This window comes from Amphibalanus amphitrite, unplaced genomic scaffold, assembly GCF_019059575.1.
Source record: "Amphibalanus amphitrite isolate SeventyFive unplaced genomic scaffold, NRLGWU_Aamphi_draft 000361F_arrow, whole genome shotgun sequence".
In the NCBI taxonomy this organism is placed as follows: Eukaryota; Metazoa; Arthropoda; class Thecostraca; order Balanomorpha; family Balanidae; genus Amphibalanus; species Amphibalanus amphitrite.
Genome location: NW_024881855.1, coordinates 213,781 through 233,342, shown reverse-complemented (window position 1 = coordinate 233,342; position 19,562 = coordinate 213,781). Strand labels below are relative to the sequence as shown.

Below are 19,562 nucleotides of genomic sequence, written 5' to 3'. Positions count from 1 at the left end.
GGGGGGGGGGGGGGGGGGGGGGGGGTGTTGTGATATGCTGCTCAGATGTGGCAGTACTGTTCCGTGCCAATGAAGCGGGATGCTGTCCTGACCGAAGTGAGCACTGAGCGTAAAACTCGACTGAGATAATGTTTGGTTTTGTGCGAGGTCTACATAGTTGAGCTGAGGCCAGTTATACCAACAGAAAAATAGCCGCCTGCCGGAATTTTTTGCCTTAAGATCGCCTCACATACCGAGTGTAAATGCGTTGGGCACGTAAGCGGATAGGGCTTCACCGTTAAAGTTCCGTATGTGAAGCGGCCTTTAGGAAAAAAAAAATCCGGCAGGCGGCTATTTTTCTGTTGGTAAAAGTGGCCTCTGAACGGACTTTTTGTCGGTAATGTAACTTATAAGCGTTTAGAGATGTCGAATCATCGATAGCTGGTTGGTGTTTCCATCGTCTGCTGTCGAAAACATGCTTACACAGCGATAATTTATTATTAATACCGTTCAAAATATACAACTTTTAAAACTGGCGAGCAAAATCGCACACGGCATTTTCGCAGCACACTCAGAGCAGCGTTACGCATACACTGATAAAGAGCCGAGGGAAAGGAGGACAGCATCGGGACAAACAATAGGTAAGGCGAAACAAAAACGGTGCGAAATTCAACAATGCACATGCACGGGGACTGAAACGACGACTAAATACAGTTAACCGGCGCGCGCCTCTCACACTGAGGTTGGAACGGCCACAACTCAACGGGGTATAGAGGTGATGTTCAGTGTCGCATTCAGCAGAGTTGCATCAAACCAAGTCCGCTGGTCTCTGCTCGATAACGGGCGGCCAGATTCCCGATCAGATAGCCGTGGTATAACCAGGAGACCTTGCATCGGATATTGACGGCTGCTATATACCGGCGGAACCAGCGGCCCCGTACACTCCAGTCAACAGATAACTAGCATCCGTGCAGCAGGTACTAACCATAACAATATGTTATGCGAGTAGCTACTTTAACAGGTTGTTGCAACAGTTGGTTCTCGCTAACGGTATTTAACAACAATAAGTTACATCTAACATGTTTACGATAATTTATTGTATAACAACTTTGAGCTAGCTTGGCAAGTAATCCACTGAGATGCTTACTCTAACATTTTTGGAAGCATTCATTTTTATGATTTTCACACGCGGGCGCCGGGGCGCTCGGAGTACATAAGAGAACATTCAGAGAAGGGCGAGGGCCGGCCGTCTCTCAGGGCCATCCTGTCACCGCCAGAGGCCCCTGCCGCCCCATGGGCCCCGCTCTGGCCCGTGCCGACCCCTGGGGGCCCCGCCGGCCCCTGACGACCCTGTGTCCCGCCGGGCCGGAGCGCGCAGTTCTGTGATATGTGGCGGCACAGCGCCAGCCGCCGCCAGGCCGCGCGACCTCTGAGCAAATAATCCGTTCGTCGCGTGAGCCTAGTTCGCCCGGAAGCCCCCAGGCGGCGCTGCGAGCGTGGCCGCACACTTTGGCAGTAGTATTGCTAGACACACAGTGAAGCAGGGGCTGTACCTGTCGCACGGCCACCGGTCCAGGTCAGGGGGCTGGGTCACAGTCGGTCACGGAACGGTCAGGGACGGAGGGGCAGGGTGGCCGGTAGACGCCGCGGGAATATTGCTGTCAGATTGCTGCAGGGTGCATTGGGCTGGCGGGGGAGCACTGCAGTGAGGTGGAACTCCGTATCAGAAAAAAATCCCAATTAACCTTCGCCCTGGTGGGGGGGGGGGGGCCATTTTGGCCCCCCCCTGTGGTTTTTCAGCGATAACTCAGAAACCACTTGAGTTAGCGCCCTGAAACTTTGTATAGCTGTTTATTCAACATTTTTACATCATGTCCTTTTTTGGGGGGTTCGGGTCAGGTCAGGTCAGGTCACAAGGTCACCAAAACTGACACCACCTCTAAAAAAGTTCAAAGCTCTCTCAAAGGCACAGCTTTTATCCGATCGATGTAAAATTTACAGTACTTGAAGATGTCGCCCAGCTCTACAAAATGGCTATCTCGGATTTTTTATAAATGTGACCTAAGGTCAGGTCAGGTCATCGCTGCTCCCCATTATAAGTCAATGGGAGAATCGAAAAGTAGTTGTTTTTCAGCTAAATCGGGCGTGATTGTTCCTATATTTCGTTATTGAAGTGTCTTGGGTCAGCAAATCACAGCCCATGTGAAACCATTTGCTTGTGACCTCGCTGAGGTCACGCTAGGTCATCTCCCTGGTCACCAGAGGTCACCAGCGGTTTTTCTGCACTTACTTGTTATTGAATAGAGATAGAGACTCCGTTCGACGTTTATCGTGTTTGTCTCGTCAATGCGGATCGAATGATATGCAGCATGACCTATTTCGGTAAGGTCATGACCTTGACCTGAGGTCAAATTTTCAAAATGACCTTTCGAGGTCAAACTATATATCATTCGACGCGTCTCGACGAGCCAAGCACGATGGTGCATGAATCGTTTCTCTATTTTCTCGTGAATGCATGCTATAGTTAAAAACATTTTCAACGAAATTTGCCAAGTTGACCTTGCATGACCTCTGTAGGCCAAACCGTTGAGCTGAGGTCAAATCTGACGAACCTTGGCGAAAGAGCTTGAAAAGAGCTATCGATTGCTTTTTTCCGCGGCTCTCTAGCTCTTCTAGTTTCCGAGCTACAGCGGAATATGTCCGGCAACACCGAAAACACTGAAATTTGACCTATGATGACCTCTAGCGACCTCAATATTGACCTTAGCGAAAAAATGACCGAAATACTTTCGAACGTACTTGTTATGGGCTTTCGTTTGCTTTTTTCCGCGTCTTCCTAGCCCTCTTCGTTTTCGAGTTAGACGGGGGGGGGGTCATTTTGGCCCCCCCCCACCAGGGCGAAGGTGGCTCAGACCCACACCAGGGCGCGGGTTAATGGCAACAGTTGAATCGTTTGCGAGAAACAAGGAGAAAATGATAATTGACTCGGGCAACTTAATGTTGTTTAATTGAATTGAAGGCGCCAGTACACCTACTGGCACTGAGGGTTGCGTTGACATCGGGTATTGCAGGTATGCACAATGAGTAAGATTCACCGTCAATGGGTGTCAGAGACTTCAGGGAAGCCGTCATCTTTAACATGATTCGCAATCACGCAGACTCACTCCAAGCGGCGACTACCCACACCAGCCAGTATGGCTTGTCACATTGAGCGGCGCGCAGAATCGACCTTGTTAACATGGAAAGCTCGGCATAGGGGCCAAATCTGAGGCCCGCTTTACATGTAATCGTTCAAGAATGGTCTATTGCGATCTAACATCTTTCTGATCTGGTAGGCGCACGCCGCGCCATTAGGACACCGAACTACTCGATAAATCTAGGCAATCGATTTGGCACACTCCCTTTATACATTTTTGACACTTCTCCCTCACTTTGTTTGTTTTCCTGTTCCATTCATGAAATTATTTAACATTTTAATTGAAATTCGACATTTTTATTGAAATATAAGCGGTTCGGAGAAGGCGTGACTGCTGTCGAGACGCGACTAAATTCAAATAGAAAATAACCTTGTCATCGTTGAAATGGGATGTGATGAGCCGGAAAAATTTAAGCATGCAGGGGCGAGCTAGAAATTTATGAACATGAAATGTGTCAAATGTGCGTTCAAAGTGTATAAAGTTCAGGCTTGCCGAGTCAATATTGCTCAGTATCAGGTGACTTTTACGGTCACAGCTTCCAGACAAAGTTAATGACGTCCAAGAGTGCTGGAAGTCACAAGTTACCAATTCGGCAACTTTGTCCACCCAGCTCTACTCAACTGAAAGGGTTTCGTTGACCTACCTAAACTGACTCAAAATTTTGTCGTAGGTAGGTACTATGCGAACTAAGAGATAAGACTGTGACGCTTCGAGAGATGCTCTCTTCTCCTTACAACCAAAACAAAACTTCCGCTGGTAAATCAGAGACCCCAAATGTCGAGCAAGGCATCGTCCATCGACCCCATCGTCTCCGCTCACCGAGCCTGCCGCCAGGTGCAGGCGCTGCCACCTGGCGGCAGCTCAGGAACCTCTAGTTCCCCATTACGCCGTCCCACCCTCTGCAGTATACGTTGTCTCGATGGCTTAGAAGAGCAGGAAAGAGACCCGCGTGCGACGCGGGTCTCCCTTGCCCCTCCGAGCCATCCCCAACTGTCATATGTTGGGGTCGGAGGAGGCCGTCTGAGCTCCGCCGCTGCCGCCAGCTGAGCCCGAGCCGAGCACGTCGTCAGCGCCCTCTGAGCCGCGGTACGGCGAGGCGGACGGGCCGCGCGGCGACAGACCGCGGAAGTCCAGATTGTACTGCGGAGACACAGCCACAGGTCAGTGGGAGCCGGGAGGGGAGGGACAGCACAGCATGGGGTGGGGTGGGGTAGGACGGGAAGGGTGAGATAGATGTCACGGTGGGGGAGGGGGCATGCGAACACACGGCGGTCCGGGGTGATCGGGGAGGTTGTGTTGATGGAATAAATAATTCATAAAATAAGCACGAATTATAATGGGGTTTTAAAAATAGATAAAACAGTATGCTCAGCGGTAAAACCATGAAATCCAGAAAACATTGAACTCATATCGCCAACGTTTCTCAATTCAGAAATAAGCAAAAAGTTAATAAAATAACTGGTGTGATTTTCAAGCATTGGATGGAGCCGCCGCATTCTTGAAAACTGATCAAGCAATTCATCGTCCGGCACGCTTTGTACCCTAATTTTATACAATCAAAACGTTTAATTAGCCGGTCAATAACACGGCTGGAATCATGCTTGAAGCCTCCTGCCTGGTACTGGGATGCGATAGACCATGTTGATATACCCTCAGACCATTTTAAGGGCCACGGGATTATAGGCTAAAAAGGGCCACCGATTGGACCGGCCGAATCATCGATTGGTAGGTCGGGTCTGCCGAATTCATCTCTATTTGACCGGAGAGTCGCACTGTGGGACAGGCTACCCAGTCTTTCAAGCGGTTATCCCAGCGGAGTGGGCCCATTGGAACTATCCCCAACGGTCGTCTGGTGGGGTGACTGTCAGTACGGGACAGGGAAGTATGAGAAAGGATGACGATAGGTTAGACTCGAGTAAGGATAGGACGGATGCACTTGCAACGGTAAACGTCAGGGGTTCATCTGTTGCTTTTAACCTTTAGACACGGTCGAGGCTCCACCCAAAGCTCAGAAATCGACACGAAAAGCATAATGAATGATCAAAAACAACGGTTAATAGTCCAAAATGAAAAGATACCATACTCCTAGTTCCTACCATACAACACCCACCCAGCCTAGTGGCTGCCCATCCTCTTTCACGCGCACAGCACCGCACTGCACTCTGCAACAAAACCCTCACACACACACACGCACACACAAACATACACAAACTGTTATACCAGACTGCAACCAGCCGAGCCGGGCTCGCCTTATGTACACACCCAAGCGAAAGCAATTAGAGAAAGTCGAGAAAGTTCGAGACGGCTCCGGAGCCGGGCTTCGAGCACCAGCAGAAAGGCAGCCAGTTTAGCGGCCGCGGGCGGCGGAGCTGCCGAGCGCGCGCTGCCGGCAGTTAAGGTGGGCTCAAGGCGCGATCAATAGGCCGCGCCGGAGAAGCTCGAGAGAGCTGGCTGGTCAGACGGCGGACGGAGAAGCAGCTCCGCCAGCCGGTGGTGTGTGTGTGTTTGACACAGCGCGTGACAGTGGCTGTATTTCTGCTGGTATCGACCGGCTCCGGAGAGAAGTGATGACACCACAGAGGTCATCTCGAGAGAAAGAGAGACGTATAGACAGGGTGAATCTCTGCATATACATACTGAGCGATAAGGGAAAGAAGAGAGAAAAGTAGAGGCTGAGCCACCAATGCCGTCTGTCGGGTGCCGGGGTTAGCTCAGGAAACACACGTTTCAATACGTGTACAAATCACAATTAAATGCTATTTTTATTTGCGTGCTAATGGACACATATCAAGAGAATACCAAGGTGTCTTGTCTCAGCCTTTGATTTAGCGACTTTTCCTGAGATCATCTTCCCGGCACCGACTGACAGTCAGGGTTGGCTCTGGCGGCGAATCTAGCTCAAAGGTGACGCCAATCTGCCTCTATTGCGGCCTGGGAGAGAGCGGTCGACAGGCAGGAGTGCGTCCTCCGCACTGAGGAGGCGCCACACGCGCACACAAACACGGTCGGGACGCGCCAGCCGGCACGACCGACACTCGGGTGGCGCAGACCGTGACCGGACGAAACAACAGAGGTAGAGGCAGAGCCAGAGATAGAGAGCGACAGGTGGAAGAGAGAGAGCGGCGAGCGAGCGCGAGCGAGAGGGAAGGCGTGGTGGGAGCTCACTCCGACGGGGTGACGACTGCACGGCACACGACACGAGCACGCCGACACGACCGATACCTTGGCTAATCTACGCACATCTGTCGGATAAAGGGTATACATAAACGGAAATGGCTTCAAGCTTCGCACCTCTACTGGGCCCGGCAGCGACACCTCGTACTGAAATGACATGCCAAAGGTCAGGTCAGGTCAGGTCACCGGGCGGCACGGCAGTGCTCCGGGCGGGCACAGCCGGACAGAAAGAGAGACAGAGCGAGAAGACGGGGTCCAGGTGGTGGGGCCCGCCGCCAGCCAACGAGACTCATGCGCCGCTCCCCGGCCCATCCCCAGCCCGCCCCAGTCCCTCCGTCTGATTGCCGCCCCAAACCCAATCGTTCGAGCGCAGAGTCCAAAGGGACGCTTCGCGCTCGAAATCTACGCCAAAGTTCCCAGATCCAGGCAAAAGGAACATGTAAAAAGGTGCATAACTGTACATGATAAAATCGTAACTAGACTGATGGCGATGCCCGTGCAAAACACTCATATACGCGAAAGTGGCACTGAAATACGAGTTATATGTCTGCTCAAATCGGCAGAAGCAAGATATTAGGCATAGCAATAGGTCCAAAGCTTTTGTTTTATTTAATCATCGTTTATTGAGTCGAGTAATGTAATGGGCACACACCCTTTGGGGCAATTAAAAACACTGGAGGTCATAATTATATTGTTATATATAGCCAAGTGGAACTAGGCAATAGAACGGGGAAATGTCACGAAATGCAATTGCTCGTTTGTCGTCTAATGGGCAAAAATAAAACAAAAGACACCTGAAGTAGACTAAAAATTAGGGATTACTTCGGCTTTCGTCGATTTAAATTCGTTTTGATCTCCTAAGCTCGTTCTGAAAGCGACGCCTGTTTTTCAGTCAGCCGAATGGTGTTTCAAATAGCCGTTATGAAGGTACTCATTTAGCTAAAAGGAACAGAATTCGTGTCGGAGAATCATCAGTAAACAGTCATTAATTTTGCCGTGAGTGTTGACTTAGGTCAAATTTTAGGACCTGCACTGCTTGCGCTGAGTTCGTTTCAGCGATTCGTTTGGGCAGCTGGACGCAGGACAGCTAGCCGACCGAGATATCACCGTGACGTGACGCGGCTTTACGCCCGCCGCCGTTACTGCGCGCTCCCCACTGCACGGATCGTGAGGCCACCTGTTAATCAATCAGACGACCGGTGGCTTTCATAAAGCGCCGATCACACCAGATCCGCTGATGAGCCGCCCTGGCACCAGCTGGCAACTGGCCAGTGTGAGTTGCCAGACCGACGCGGCACCGAGCCAGCCGTCCAGCCATCGGCCAGCCAGTCTGTCAGTCTGCCAGCCAGTCTATCAGTCTGTCTGCCAGACTTTGTCCAATTAACCGACCGACTGCCAACCAGCCAACAACCAGTCGGTTAGACAGTCCGACAGACAGACACAGACAGACAGACAGACAGATAGCTGTACCAGTATGTATCTGGTCACACAGTGTGCCCAGCATCACGAGGACACAGCCAGCCGGACACTTGACGTCCCAGGGTGGACCTACCCGCCAGTCCGCAACGCCAAACGCCCCTCTCACCTATGCCTCTCCCATTAACAGCTCCCTCCCCAATCTCTCTATAGACCCATCCTGCATTACCGCTCGGGCTGGTGCATTGTGGGCGGGCGGGGTCGTGACAGGTCAAATGGGCGGGTCCGATGACACGTCCTGCTCAGCCAACCGGTCAGCGGTTCAGCTGGCACAGCGTATAGGCGAGAGAAGGCAACGCTTAGCACACGGCGCAGTTAGCTTTGTACAGGACGTCCCTTTAGAGTCGGGAGGTCCGCGCTTAGAGTTGGAACACCCGTGCACGGCACATTGAGATGAAATAGAGGCGCAGGTGATACACCGCCAGACACATAGTGATCGCACAGTCAACAGTAATGAGCCCGCGGTGCTCAAACAAAACGGAAAAAGTCCAGCTGACGATTTATATGTTGCATAGTTTAAATCCTTATAATGTTAAAATCTGCCCAGTAAGAACGGCAGAACCACCGTCCGGGGTTGAGTCTGTTGGAGGGTCAAGGGCACTTGCATATGGCGGAGTGCGTTTAGAGAGTCGTCTGCAGAGAGCGGACTGAGACAGGAGCTAGTACCACTCTGGGTGGGCTTAGACAGGGCCGCCAATCAACAAAAGATGGGCCCGGACGGAGCTGGCAGGCCGTGCTGCCGGCCCCAGGTAATAAACCGCCGTCAGCCTGGCACCGGAACGGCTTTAATGCCAGGCGTTAACGGTGAGATGGGCGCGTTTATTAATCTATAGCGAACTTTAACGAGCCCCGCGCCCACCAATATGCATAAAGGAAATAGGATGGGCACTGGTCAGGTCATGGTCAGCGCTTTGTAGGGTGACAAAGAGATTTGGACCACCAAAATAAGCCCGCCAGCCAATGTACCGGGCCCAATGTAGTGATGTAATCTGAATCCTAACCACAAATAGGATAGCGTGTAATCAACCGATCTATAAACGGCAATCGGGCTGAGACTGAAATAGGCAGTTCCAGTTTCAGACTACAGCAGTTTCCATTGGCGAGTTGAGGGGTGAACGTTTAGTTGGTTTGTTTAGTTTAGTTTATAAGAGGTGATAAAAGCGGGCAGTAATGAAGCGGGTGGGTGGCAGATCAGAATTCGGTTCAACATGAGCAAAACCGGGCCTAGTTACCGTCGATCTGAGGCGCAGGTACATAAGATGGAGGAGCGGACTCTCGCGCGCCGCCTGTGCGTGCAGATAAATAGTGATAGTAGCAATATATAATAATAATAGTAATAAATATAACCCTTGGCGAGGTGCAACGGGATCGCCGTGCCACGTGCATTGACCGGGCAGGCGCCTCGCTGGCACGACTGACCTGCGTCCCGCAGCTCACTTACCTTGCTGGCGCACGCGAAACAGATATTGACGACCCTGGAAATGACGTTCATTGCGCTCTTGGTGTCCTGGATGACGTTGTCGACCTTGGTGAACGTGGCCGCCTTGCCAACGGTGGGCGTCTTGACGGCGAACTGCAGCTGCTGCACGTGCGTCGGGATCTGGTCCAGATATTCGAGCAGCTCCTTCTTGTTGGCGCCTTGTGGCACCTGCGCAGGAGATATGAACGAGAAATATTTAGCTAGGGCATACATGCTGATTACAGCTGGTTGACATTTAAGTGTTTCCTGGCACTCTACGTAAGGGCACATCTGAGCCCCTGCCCCCCCCCCACACACACACACACTCCAAGTATCAGGATTCCCTAACCTTACTGCCCTTACTCCCGATGATCACGCTATCTTTTGAGAAATCCTGCTGCGGATTCTTAGAATCTCGGGAGTTATGTCCTGAACCCAGGTAGCCCTCATCGTTCGGGCTTGCGGGGTCCCAGACTGATGAGAGAAGGGGGGTACACCGCAATTCCAAAACTCTCGTCCCTGATTCCCGGACCTGCATGGCCCGGACATCCGGAACTCTCCGTCCCAGGCTCCTAGAGATATCTATTATCCAGGATATCCGCGGGCTTCCAAAGTTCAATCCAGGGACTCCCGGGATCCGGCACCCCAGACTCCGGGAGCACCCGCTGTCAGCTCCCGGGAACACCCGCTGTCAGCTCCACAAAGTTGTCAACTGCGGCGGCGACCGGCAAGCTGTCACAGGCGGGCACGGATGCTGAGTTTTGTGGGGTCGTCACGCTGGGCGACAAAAAGACTGGGTATTGGAAGAGTAGCTGGGGGTCCCAAGGTCCACATGCTCTATCAGAGACGGAGGAGATTAACGAAGCTCGAAGGCCACATGTTCGCATAGAAATATAAGCGGCATTGGTTCTTTCAGAGCCACACACCTTCTTCGAACCGTAACATCTGGCCGAAAAAGGACCAAAAGCTAACCATGCTTAACCCGCGCCCGGCTGGGGGTCCTGGATTTCCACGCCCTGCAGGGGGGTGTTTGAACACCCCCCTTGTAACTCGGCTCCTGGGCCACGTAGCGATACGCGGAAGGCGGCGTTCGAAAGAGCGTCAAGAATAATGACGAAATCACTTCGGCCAATTTTTTGGTCAGGTCAAAGGTCAGGTCACCAGAGGTCATTGAAGGCAAAATTTCGCCGATTTCCAGGTCGAATGTCGAAAATTTCCAAGAAGCCAACGCATAACTCGGGAACCAATAGAGCTACAGCGCCGCGGAAAAGCGCATTCGATAGCCCTATTAACGCCCTTTCTGAGTAATCCTCTCAGATTTGACCTAACGTCAACGGTTTTGCCTGCAGGGGGCAAAAACTGCGAAAATAGCCGATTTTTTTCGGAAACAGTTTTTCTGCAATAACTTTTGACCCAAGCCTTGTACGAGCTTACTTTTACCGGCATCGTGTTCCTCTCGTCAAGACGCATCGAATGAACTATAACTTGACCTTGAAAGGTCAACTTGAAAATTTGACCTCAGGTCAAGGTCATGACCTGACCGGAAAGGGTCATGTTGCATATCAGTCGATACGTTTCGTCGAGCTGAACACATCTAAGGCGTTTTCATCGCTCTAGCATGCCTCTATCAAAAGTTATTTGCGAAAAACTGTTAGATACCATTCGTGACCTAAGATGACCTCAGGGCATAAACAAGGGTCACGGACACCATTTTCATGTTCTGTGTGTCTAAACCATTTGTTATTCGGTGTTTGGGAGTGTTTATAATGTCTTTCGTCCAAAAGAGGCGCATTTCAATTTTCTCCCATTGACTTATCCCGCGAGTTGCTGGGGGGGGGGGGGGCGTTAAACGCCCCCACTTTTTTCGCCGGGCCATAGCATACAAACGGCGCGCCGCAGGCGCGCCAAAATTTGGGTACCTGTAGGGAATTGATTGAAGTTTATTGTGACAAAGTTTCAAAAAATCGGTCGGAAAATTTTTGAGATATCGATGTTTTAGTGACGTCATGATTTCTGACTTTTCGACCAAAAACGGCATATGTTCAAAAAATCATATAAAATCACAGAATAGACATACAGACATGCCGTAAACGCCATTAGACTGCCATTACCATGATCAATCAAATGGCTATCTTCGATTATTGATTATCGTTCCGCATTTTCCAAAATCTTGAACTGAATCTTGGCAATTTTTCGTGACTTCTTCACGACCATGATACATGAATTTCTTAAATTGAACTTTTTGAGCCAAACACGTACACATATGATAAAATGAATGTCACCATCGTGTTCTACGCCCAAAATTACCTATAAAACATGTGTCACAGGCTGCGAATATCAGTTTTGATTTTCGGGGATATGTGCCTACCCGGTTGACCTGACCTTGACCCTGACCTATGCTTGACTGACCCCTATATGAAGCTGACACTCTTGTAGGCCTTATAAGATGGATTGTGCACCGTTTTGACAGAGTTTATGGCGAGAGGCGCCCATTGCGAAGTCCTGAAGTCCATGCTACTGAAAGCCCGATTTCAGGTGTTTGACCTGACCTTGACCCGACCTGTGACCTCAAAATTCAACTTTAAAGTGCTCATCTGAAGCGTTTCGTCGCGCTCTTTCGTTTGCCGCCTCGTGCGTTTCGCTGCGCCTATTGGTTCTCGAGTTATCGGCTGGGGGCGTTTAACGCCCCCCCCCCCCCCAGCAAACGGTGGGTGGCGAAATACCCCAGCAACTGCCGGGTTATATGTAATGGGGAGGTCGCAAAATTGACCTGACCTTAGGTCACCGATATCAAAATTCTGAGATATACATTTTGTACATGCTATTGCTCTTAGCAATCGCTGAAAGTTTCAAAGCGATCGGTCACTCGGTGTAGCTATGACAGACATTGAAACTTTTTATGAGGTGAGGTCACTTCAAGTGACCTGGTGACCTGACCTTGAATGACCTTGGTCTGAAATTTTCACAACATGTGTAGAATTGATGTATGATAAGGTGTACCAAAAACGGCGGCGCTCCGCGCCGCCGTTTTTGAGATATTCGCGAAAAACCACAAGGGGGGGGGGGTGTTCAAACACCCCCCCCAGCAGGGCGCAGGTTAAATATTTGAACCATTCTATGGCTCTCCCACAAACAGCCAAACGGCGCGTCCCTGGCGGCTGGCGCCGTCCTTGAATGAGCGCTAATGAATCGGCCGAGGACAATGTTATACACGCGGCTCTGACGAGCTGCCTGTCCCGCGGTCCCAACCAATGTCCTGCACAAAAAGACGACGGGTAGCGCTGCCAAGTGGTGGCGACGCCCAATCAGACCTAATGGGAACGGGAGAGGAGTGGACGGCTGGGAAAGGATGGTCTCTAGCTAGACCACGCAGAGGTCTGAAGGAGGGTATAGTATCTGCTGGCGGTCCGCGGCGAGTGCTCACAGCGGGACACACAACAGGGAGCCAGATCTCTGGCTATCGGTGTGCCAATCATTTTCGATGTAGACGGAACCACGCAATCAGAAGCCTTCCGGCCGACGCATCACACAACCACATGACCCTAGTGGTATACGCCCACTTTTTGACAAGCACTGGATGACATCCTACAGCCGATTGCACTGCGATATCTGACCTCCAAGGGATCCGCCCCGCATGATGCGTGTTCGTACAGTTTACCCTAATAATGTCGTGGGACCGCTGGGCGACACACACAGTGACCAAGGTCCGACAATATGTAATCAAACAAATGGACCTTCAGTCAAGAATGTCAGACATTCAATAACGGGCCAGGGGTTCTTATCACGAACAGTCCCCGATGTGACTTGCTGCTATTCCTCAACGATCCATCCGCCGTATAAGAACGAAAAACTATGCCACCAGCATCTCGACCGACGACTCAACATGGATGACCGGCAAATGGAGGCAACTTTTCCACCCACCCCACCTCCCAGTTCGACCCACCTGATAGGAGAACTGTCGCACCACCTTGTAGAGCCGGTTGGCCTCCTCGGTGAAGTACTCAGCCTGCGTGAAGAGGTCCTGCGTGGTCTTGAGCGTGCCGTCACCTCGTGTGAACTGGTACATGCCGAGAGCCATCTGCGACATGGCCTTGGCGCGGCGCAGGATGTCGTTGTCTTGGTCGTCGCCGGCGACCTCCTGCCACTTGTCCGCCTCGGCGGCCATCTCGTCGTTGGCCAGCTTCATCTCCAGACCCGACTTGGAGATTTTGGCCTGCTCCTCGGCATCCAGCGGGCCGGGACGCACCTGACGCAAAACGGGGGAAGGTGAGAACGGACAGAGGTCAGAAGATGTCAAGCACGACAAACGAATTGTGAGGTATGACAAACGAAGTGTTGTTGCATCCATCTCTGTTAGGGTTGTGTTAGTTGTGGTGAAGTAGCTGCTCTGGCGTTGGCTACTGTGGTGATCAATGTTGTGATGACTGCAGTGACACCGTTATTGTGGCGCTGGTTACGGTGGTCGACGCTGTGGTGATTAAATTGTCATGATTATAATTGCAGTATAATTGCAGTGACGCCTGATAACACCGTGGTGCTGTGTTGTGCTGCTGTGCTGCTGTGTCTCTGACACCTGTAACTTTGAGCTGACCACTCGGTCGCACCGCCTGCGGTCGCCGAGTACCGAGACTGCGGGCGGCACCGATCGAGCGCCGCCTATGGGAGGCCGCTGGGCCGCTCTCATAAGGCGCCGCAACTAAATCTATTGAGCCGTTCGAACTTGGCCGCTGCCGGGCTCCGCAGAGCCGACCCGACCCCACTCTCCCGGGTCGCGGGGACGGGGAGGGAGTGGTTCAGAGAGACGTTTCCTGGAGCGATATCGCCCACACAGCCGCTGAAATAACAACACCCGCAGAAGCCGCCGGCGATACGGAAAAGAAATAAAAGTGTTCCATAAATAATATCGCTGGAAAGCCTGAGCTGTAAGCAATCCACGATAGGATAGTGCTTCCAGTCGCAGCTAAAAGCTTCATTTCATAGCGATGTCGCAAACTTTAAATGCTGAGTTTATTCATCCATTTCTTGAGAAATTAAGTTTATAGCTTGGGAAAATGAATTATAACCTGCCAATGCTTAAAACACTTTTTTACACGGGACATTTACACCGAGACATCACTGTTCGCAATGTGGCTAGGCTCATGACGGATGGATATCTCTGTAGTCTGTAAGCTTATGTCCCCGTTCAAAAGTTAACTGTAAAGGCCGCCCCACACTGGACCTCGCATGCGGGTTGCGGGTTTTTGGATTTTCGGGTGTCTTCAAAATTAAATAATGCAATCTAAGGTGAGTGACCCACACTACCATCTAACAAGCGAGTCTGCATGTTTTTAGCTTGCGAGCCACCTTGCATCGCATTCCAAAAGTTGATTTTGAGTCATCTTTCGATTTTCCTCGCTGCGAGGCCTGCGAGTTCTGCGAGGTTTGCGGGTTTTTCGTTGGAGTCGAATTTTGGTTCGTTGCGCTGGTATTGCGACTATATGTACTTTTCTGAAGGTGTACCGGCTTCACTGCATTCATGAAATTACCATAAGGGAACGGTCTAATCACTCTATGAATTAGTATTATGCCCGCGAACTCAAAACCCGCAAACTCGCAACCCGCATGCGAGGTCCAGTGTGGGGCGGCCTTAAAACCACAAGCGAATATCGTTGTTAGAAAAAGAAAATTGCTTCCAGCTATCTTGGAATCGATCTCGATTCGGTTTGGATAAAAACGCAGTTGACGTGTGAAGAGATGTGAAGGAATCATTACGAATACCGAACATCACGTAATCTTTGCGTAATTTGACCGAATATTTCTTAGGGATGAGATAGAACAAAAATAAAGAAGTTGCTCGATATATATCCATTCCTCCATTTAGGTATGCTGGTTTGCTGCACGCAGCTGACCCTGTACCTCGCTGCGCACTCCTCGGCTGGCCTACCTGTTTGGAGGTGGTGCCGTGGTGCGCGCTGCTCGGCTGGCCTACCTGTTTGGAGGTGGTGCCGTGCTTGCCGGGTCTGGGCAGTGACATATAGACGGGCTGCTGGGCAGGCCGACCGGCCGTCCTCAGACATTCGGAAATCTCCCGAGCGGCCACCTTGACGTCGCCGACCAGGTTCAGCCACATGTCGGCAAACGCTGAGGACACAAACTCATGTCAGCAACGGCAAACGCTCCCGAAACGAACACGTCAGCGAGGCGAGCACTCTGCTGTGTTTGTTGTTGTGTTTAATAATAGGTACTTCGCCGTTCGCGCTTACATAATTCTCACAGCTGAAATAATGTGATGCTAAAACTTCAAAAAAGACCGGCATCGTGAGATATCTTTTTGGGGTCAAAGCTAGCGTTATAAACAGAAGTTCATGTCAGGGGCGGTCGCAGACTTGGCGTTTGGGGGGGGGGCAACTTGGCTAAGGGGCCCCTGCACTGACCCGGGGGGCCCGGTGCTAGCTTAAAAAGGGGCCCACGGGCGTAGTGCATGGGTGCAGAAATCCAGCCATGGCCGGTGAAGCGGGGGGGGGGGGGGGGTAGGGAGCGGCACCCGAGCGGAGGCTCATTGCCAGCTTTGAGGGTGTACCATGTCGAAAAGGTTAGTTCATTTTGAAGCATTGGTAATGTCAATAATTCACGCAACTGTGAATTGACTACCGCAAAAAGTAAAACCGGCTAACTTAGCCATTTTCGAAGATACCGTGCGGAAACTTTTGACAGTGGGTCATCGGTATGTGTTCGATCACATGTGTTTCGTTTCTTATTTTTACTCGAGCACAAATGTAAGTTTTGAAGACCATCACAGTAGCAAATGCATCGAAAGATGGATAGTAGTGGGCAAAATATCCTGAATTTGTCGTGCTGCATCGAAAGTAGTGTTGATGAGAAAAGGGGTTTTTATTCCAGATTATTGTGGGTGCACAATACATTGTCTGCACCCACTGGATAATTATTGTTGGTGCAACTGCACCCACTGCACCCATGGTTCCTACACTTATATAGGTTCATGGATAACGCTTCGGCGATACCTATCGCATAGAGGCTGCAATGTGGCCCTTAGAGTATAGTGTCAGACCCCCAGAGGCCGGCGTTGGACCCAAGGGTCAGCGAAGGGCCTCAAAGGCACCAGATGGGGCCCCAGAGGCTGATGTGGGCCCTCAGAGGCAAGTGCGTGACGCCCAAAGGTAAGTCTTGGGCCCCATAGAACATAATAAGGCCATCAGTTGCCGGTGTAGAGACCTCATAGGCCAGTTGGGGGCATATAGAGGCCAGTTTGGGGCACCTCAGATGTCGGTGTGAGGCCCTTAAAGACCGGTATGAGTCCTCAGAAGCCGGCATCGATCCTTCAGAAGCCAGTACGGGGCCCTCAGAGGCACATAAGGGTCAGTTTGGGTCCCAGAGACGAAATGGGACCATCAGAGGCCGGTGTGGAACCTTTAGAGGCCGGTTTGGGCCCTTAGAGGCCAGTTTAGGGCCCTCAGAGACCAGTACAGGGCCTGCAAAGGGCAGTTTGAGACCATCAGAGACCGACTTGGGCACTCAGATGCTAATGTGGGTCCTTACAGGCCAGCATGGGCCCTCAGAGGTTAGCGTGGGGTCGTAAAAGGCCGACATGGGTCGGCGTTGGACCCCAGAGGCCAGCCTCAAAGGCCAAAGATGGGCCCTCAAAGGTGATGCGGGCCCTAAGAGGCCAGCATCGGGTGTTCCGAATCCAGTGCGGTACCCTCAGAGGCTAATGTGCGCCCTTACAGCCCAGCATGGGGCCCTCAGAGGTCAGAATGAGGCCCTGAAAGACTGGCATGGGCCGGCGTTGAACCCCAGAGGCCAGCAGAGGGCCCTCAAAGGCCAAGATTGGCCCTCAGAGGCCGATGCGGGCCCTTAGAGGCCGGCATCGGGTCTTCAAAATCCAGTGCGGGGCCCATAGAGGCTAATATGTGTCCTTACAAGCCAGCATAGGGCCCTCAGAGGTCAGTGTGGGGCCCTAAAAGACCGGCATGGGCTGGCGTTGGACCCCAGAGGCCAGCAGAGGGCCCTTAAAGGGCAAGATGGGCCCTCAGAGGCCGGCATCGGGTCTTCAAAATCCAGTGCGGGGCCCTCAGAGGCTAATGTGCGCCCTTACAGCCCAGCATGGGGCCCTCAGAGGTCAGAATGAGGCCCTGAAAGACTGGCATGGGCCGGCGTTGAACCCCAGAGGCCAGCAGAGGGCCCTCAAAGGCCAAGATGGGCCCTCAGAGGCCGATGCGGGCCCTTGGAGGCTGGCATTGGGTCTTTAGAATCCAGTGCGGGGGCCTCAGAGGCTAATGTGGGTCCTTACAGGCTAGCATGGGGCCCTTAGAGGTCAGTGTGGGGCCCTAAAAGACCGGCATAGGCCGGCTTTGGACCCCAGAGACCAGCGGAGGGCCCTCAAAGACCAAGAGGGGCCCTAAGAGGTCGATCCGGGCTCTTAGTGGCCGACATCGGGTCTTCAGAATCCGGTGCGGGCCCTCAGAGGCAATTAAAGGCTAGTCTTGAGACAGAAATGAGGCCACCAGAGCCTGTGCGAGGCCCTCAGCCGCCGGTTGGGCCCCTGAGACCGGTTTAGGGCCCTCAAAGGCCAGTGGAGGGCCCTCAGAGGTCAACGTGGGTCCTCAGCAGTCAACCTGGGCGCTTGACCGCCACTGAAGGGCCCTCAGAGGTCAGTGTAGGACCCTCAAAGACCGATATGGGAGCTGTTAATAGCTGGCGTGGGTTTCTCGAGCCTCGTGACAATCGAATACGGGCCAGGGCCCCATACGCCGAGGGGGGCCCATCGGTTGTTTGAGGGGGGCCAAATGATATGATGGCCCCCCCCTGATTTGCCTTTGGGGGGGGCCATGGCCCTGATGGCCCCCCCCCCCCCTGCGACCGCCACTGGTTCATGTCACATTTAGAGATCAATTTGATGTATGGAATGAGCCAATCTTTTCTAATACTGAAGGAAATTCATCTCATTGGTCTGACGTGGTCAATATTTCTCGGACGACGGTATCGGCCGGAGCGCCATCGACAGTCGCCGCCGACGGGCTCGCCCCGCTTCCCCTCCCCTCCCCTCTCCCCGCCCGGCCAGAGCCCAGCGAGCACCGACCGGCGAGGGGAGTACCGGCGAACCGTGACGTCAACTAGAAATAGGTATGTCGCATATACCAGGACATAACTACCAGGAATAAAAAAGCCTCAACGCAGGTGGAAATTTACTTGCCGAACACCACCTAACTATATTCTGGTGACATGTAACTAGAGTATACCAGATTATTATTCATTGAAACTTTAGTTATATTTACACATGAGTTTTCCAGCATTTCTGGGTACAATCCTCAAGCAAATTTCTAGCGATTCTCCGTCATGCGTGCAGCTCTCACCTTCGAAGTTTTCTTTGGCTATTTTGGAGTTGGGGTGAAGGCACACAATGTGGGCGGCAGCTAGGAGCTGCGGCCCGTACAATCGCAGGTTTATCTCCGAGTATTTGCTGGCGATCTGCAGCGTTTCCGTCGGCGCCACGTGACGTAACAGCTTACACACCTGAAATGTCACGTGATGTTAATGCTTCTATCACAGCTCACTCAAATGAGATGTCACATATTGCACACGCACAAAAAAAAAATGTAACGTGGTGATATAATAGCCTATATCATGTTACTTGCAATACATAACAAGTCACAAACTTGAAATGACACATGACTAACTTACCGCACCTAAAATTTCACGAGATTGCACAATTTTCCCTCACATTACAGTCATTACACGCAATGCATATCTGTGTATATCTGTGTAACATATCTGTGTAAAACGGCGCAACTAACTTTGGCGGTGTCACATTAGCAACATGGACACACGTGGACCGTAACACTAACACATCAACACGGCACAAACGGCAATCATGACCACACATTGCACATCCACACATCGGGACGGGACACAGACGGCATAACACCCCAATATGCCTCTGGTATCGGGCTGTCGGTGCTCGCCCCGTGCCCCGGCCTCTGATGGCTCTGTGTAGCTGCAGAGCCGGGTATCAGTATGTGACAGCCCCGTTCCCGACCTGCACCTGGTGGACCCAGATAACCAGGCAAGGTCTCCAGCCATGCGGAGACGAGACGAGAGAGGGAGGGAGGAAGAGGGAGAGGGAGAGGGAAAGGGAGAGAGATGGGAGAGAGAAAGGGAGAGGAAGAGGAGAGGGAGAGGGAGAGAGAGAGAGGGAGAGAGAAGAGAGGGAGAGAGCCTCTCTCTCCCTCTCCCTCTCCCTCTCTCTCTCTCTCTCTCTCTCTCTCTCTCTCTCTCTCTCT

General features: G+C 52.0%; 1 protein-coding gene across 2 annotated transcripts in view; it reads right to left on the bottom strand.

Annotated features, from left to right (window-relative positions):
• Window positions 1–2,972: 2,972 nt before the first annotated feature.
• The window catches only part of LOC122389548 (alpha-catulin-like), a 67,200-nt gene continuing 50,610 nt past the window's right edge, over window positions 2,973–19,562 (bottom strand). The window contains exons 11-16 of one of the 2 annotated variants that reach the window (XM_043381699.1): window positions 18,636–18,795; window positions 15,254–15,405; window positions 13,229–13,531; window positions 9,268–9,474; window positions 6,468–6,497; window positions 2,973–4,316 (exon numbers count right to left, since the gene is read on the bottom strand). In XM_043381699.1, coding sequence (XP_043237634.1) covers window positions 4,170–4,316; window positions 6,468–6,497; window positions 9,268–9,474; window positions 13,229–13,531; window positions 15,254–15,405; window positions 18,636–18,795 — 999 coding nt within the window. In that variant the 3' untranslated portion in view covers window positions 2,973–4,169. The remainder of the gene's footprint in view (window positions 4,317–6,467; window positions 6,498–9,267; window positions 9,475–13,228; window positions 13,532–15,253; window positions 15,406–18,635; window positions 18,796–19,562) is intronic. The other variant, XM_043381700.1, reaches the window with a different exon arrangement.